The sequence below is a fragment of the Populus trichocarpa genome, chromosome 5, assembly GCF_000002775.5.
Source record: "Populus trichocarpa isolate Nisqually-1 chromosome 5, P.trichocarpa_v4.1, whole genome shotgun sequence".
NCBI lineage: Eukaryota > Viridiplantae > Streptophyta > Magnoliopsida > Malpighiales > Salicaceae > Populus > Populus trichocarpa.
In genome coordinates, this window is record NC_037289.2 from 8,232,440 (window position 1) to 8,235,724 (window position 3,285).

The 3,285-nt window shown below is 32.5% G+C and overlaps 1 protein-coding gene across 1 annotated transcript; it reads right to left on the reverse strand.

Annotated features, from left to right (window-relative positions):
- Positions 1 to 2,160: 2,160 nt before the first annotated feature.
- On the reverse strand, positions 2,161 to 2,748 carry LOC18099187 (RING-H2 finger protein ATL47). Its single transcript, XM_006383037.3, has one exon. It carries the CDS (start codon positions 2,746 to 2,748, stop codon positions 2,161 to 2,163), a length of 588 nt encoding a protein of 195 aa, XP_006383099.2.
- Between the last annotated feature and the right edge of the window lie 537 nt (positions 2,749 to 3,285).

A 3,285-nucleotide genomic window follows, 5' to 3' on the forward strand; every position in this document is an offset into this window, starting at 1 on the left:
TTGAGTTTTGATTTTTTTATCTGTCCTTTTTCCATGTGTTAAAGTTTTTTTTTTAATTTAATCCTTCAATTCTAATTTGTATAAGTAATATTCTCAATTTGGTCCTTTTACTCTTGATTTCTTTTTTTTTCCTTTACTCTTTTTTCAGAGTTTTTATGGTTTTTAATTTTATCCCTCATATCATTTTTATTTATTTATTTTTTAACAAGAATAATACTAATTTTAATTTGGTCCTTTTTCTTTTGGTTTTTTATGTTTTTCTTGTCCTTTAGTCAAAGTTTTTAATTTTTCCTTCAAATCAAGTTTATATCTTTTGTTATTTGAATAATAATAATAATGTTGGTAGAGCATTCTAAATTCTAAGAAATTCTAAATTACATTTTAATAAATTCTAAATGAATATAAATTTCAATTCTATTCAAATAAAATGGAATAAAAAATCAAATATATAAAAATATTATATAAATTAAATTTATTATATAAATCTAAATGTATTAGATGTAGTCTATTTATTAAATATAATAGGTAATTAGATGTAGAATATTTGGCACAGCTATTCACAAACAGGATCTAGGTAGTGCATGTCAATACTAAGACAAAAAAAATACGGATATAGTCAAATGGTAAAATTTCTCTTTGCAAAGAAGAAGACACGATAATAGTAGTAGTGGTAACAACAACAACAACAATAACAATGATGATGATGATAATGATGAAACTGTTTAAAAAAACGACTGAAAAAGAAGGGGGGTTCCTTGTAGCCACATAGATAATCCATTATTCACTACAATAGTCAAACTGCGTCTATGACCTTCCAAAAAAGAGACTTGTCTTGGAGCATGTAATGTTTTTGTATTTTCACACGGCTTATTAGTTATTATAGATTTAGTTGGGGGTATTTTTACCTATTCAATATTTTTAATAACAATAAAACAACAAAAATATATCCAAGAATAAAAGAATCAACACAGTAGGGATAGGGGTATTTCAATATATATATATTTTTTTTATAAATAGTCAAATTACACATGCTAGTAATTGGGGTTGAATCCAATAAATGTAAGTAATTGGGGTCAGGGGTGTTAGGGTTTTTTAGCCTAAGCTTTTTTTTCTTAGTTAATTGTATATTTGATTAAGGGTGATAATGTAATTTAATATTTAATTAAAGTTTTTAAATTTTTTTAAAAATATATTAACACATTAGGCGCCGCAAACTTTGAAAGGCGTGTCAGATAAGATGGAGAGGGAGAGGGAGAGGGAGAGGGAGAGGGAGCGGGAGGGGGGGGGGGGGGGGGGGGGAATTACACCTTAGCGTGACCAAGCTTCTAATTCTCGACGTCAATAACGTTTGCCTAAGCCTTGACTTATGTTAACCTTAATTCGGACAAATCACGGGCTTTAAGAAGTTGTAGAGTATTTCAATACAAGATGCCGACTCCATGGACCGCCCAGCACGATGGCTCGTTAGCATATGGGCTTGCTTCGCTAGAAATCTTCTTTTGGGATACAAAAGGAATCAGCAGCGTGAGTAACTGAGTAATTGATTGATCCTACTTAGCTTAGAATCACTTGGCATGGTACCATCTATCAGCAAACTGGTGTTCAAATTCTACTCGCAATAGAAAGAAGAATAATTTAGAAATGGATTGCTCCTTATTTTATAACTCAAAAACATGGAATCGATGATTCTGAAAATCTATCAAGTTCATATTGAGCAAAGAAACCATCCAACAGAGTATAATAAACAAGAAACTCATCTTGGAATTACTAACGATACTGTAGGTATTTTCTGAAGTTTATTTTTTATTTAATTATATGAATAAGATTTTTTTTGTGGTTCTTGGATGCTGTTAGAGATGGGGTTTTTCTTTCAGAATACACACACACACACACACACACACACAGAGCAAATTTAACAAGGAACGCTGTCATCCAACCAGAACTCTGCTCAGTTGTTCACAGGGCAGTTGGTGTGCGAGGTTTATTAGAACAGAACTCGCTAGAAGTTGAGATTTTTATTCAATCAAACCTCATTAATGACAATTTTTTTTTGATAATAGATCTTAAGATCCAAAAACTTTCTGGCTCATGAATTACACCTATCAGACTATCATAATTCACAATTAAACCAGGAAAAAAGAAGAAGCATATTTCCTCCGTTCAGTTGGGTATCGTGCTATTGCTGACAGGAAACAACGTAAATGATCCGGTTACATTTTCCACCATATTAGGAGAATCTATCCTTGTAGACTCCACATTCTTGTCTATGATTTGGTCTCTACAAATGGGACAACTTGAAGTTCTTGATGATAGCCAGTTATCGATGCAGTCCTTATGGAACATGTGCTTACACCTAGGCAAGACCCTTATGAACTCTCCATAAGCATAATCATCCAAGCAAATTGCACAGCTTTTATCAGAAAACGCGAAAGGAGAAGAAGAAGATGATGATGATGATTGTGGCAACGTTGGGGCTGAGGGTGGTGTTTGCTCTCCAAAGACAAAAACTGGGAGGGCTACAAGTTCATGGTGGGTTTGTGTATCAGATTCACTGGAACATGAGTTGGATGTTGTTGGATTTTGTTGATTATTAGAAGGAAAGTTGATTAAGCTGATAGAACACTTGCAGATGGAAACAGAAATGAGAACGACAAGAATTAATATCATAACAGATGCAATGCCAATACCTGCAATTGATCCTCCTTGGTCTGCTTGTTCCTCTTGTCTTGGCAAATTACCGTTCAACATCTGTCTACTAAAATGATGAATCTGATCCATCACAATGGTGAAAAGCTAATGGGGGTGTTGGTGAAACTAGAATCTTGTTAATTGTTATTATTTATGGAAGAGAATTGAGTGGCAGCCAAGAAATGAGAAAGTCCCTTGGTGAAGTTTCCATGCAGCTTCCTTCAGAGTTCATAACTGACCAGAGTCAAATTTATTCTAATAAGCATTTAACAAATAAATTATGTTGTCAAATATGCTGGGATAGGCTGTTTTTTTCCAATTTGATTTGAATCCGTTTGCATAATTACTATACTTGCCGAGCATTTGCAAGGAAAGTATGACATATTTGCTTATAGGACAAACTAGGTGTGGTCACATGCTATGTTACGGGGCAGATTACTTTTTATGTAAAAACAAATAATGTTTAAGGTGCTGTAAACATGTTTTTTTATATATATAAAAAAAACTTCATGATTCAGGCTGTATATCCCAATAAGTTAATTTTATTTTAATTTAATAATAAAAAAATAAACAATTACGGTGAATGAATCAAATAAA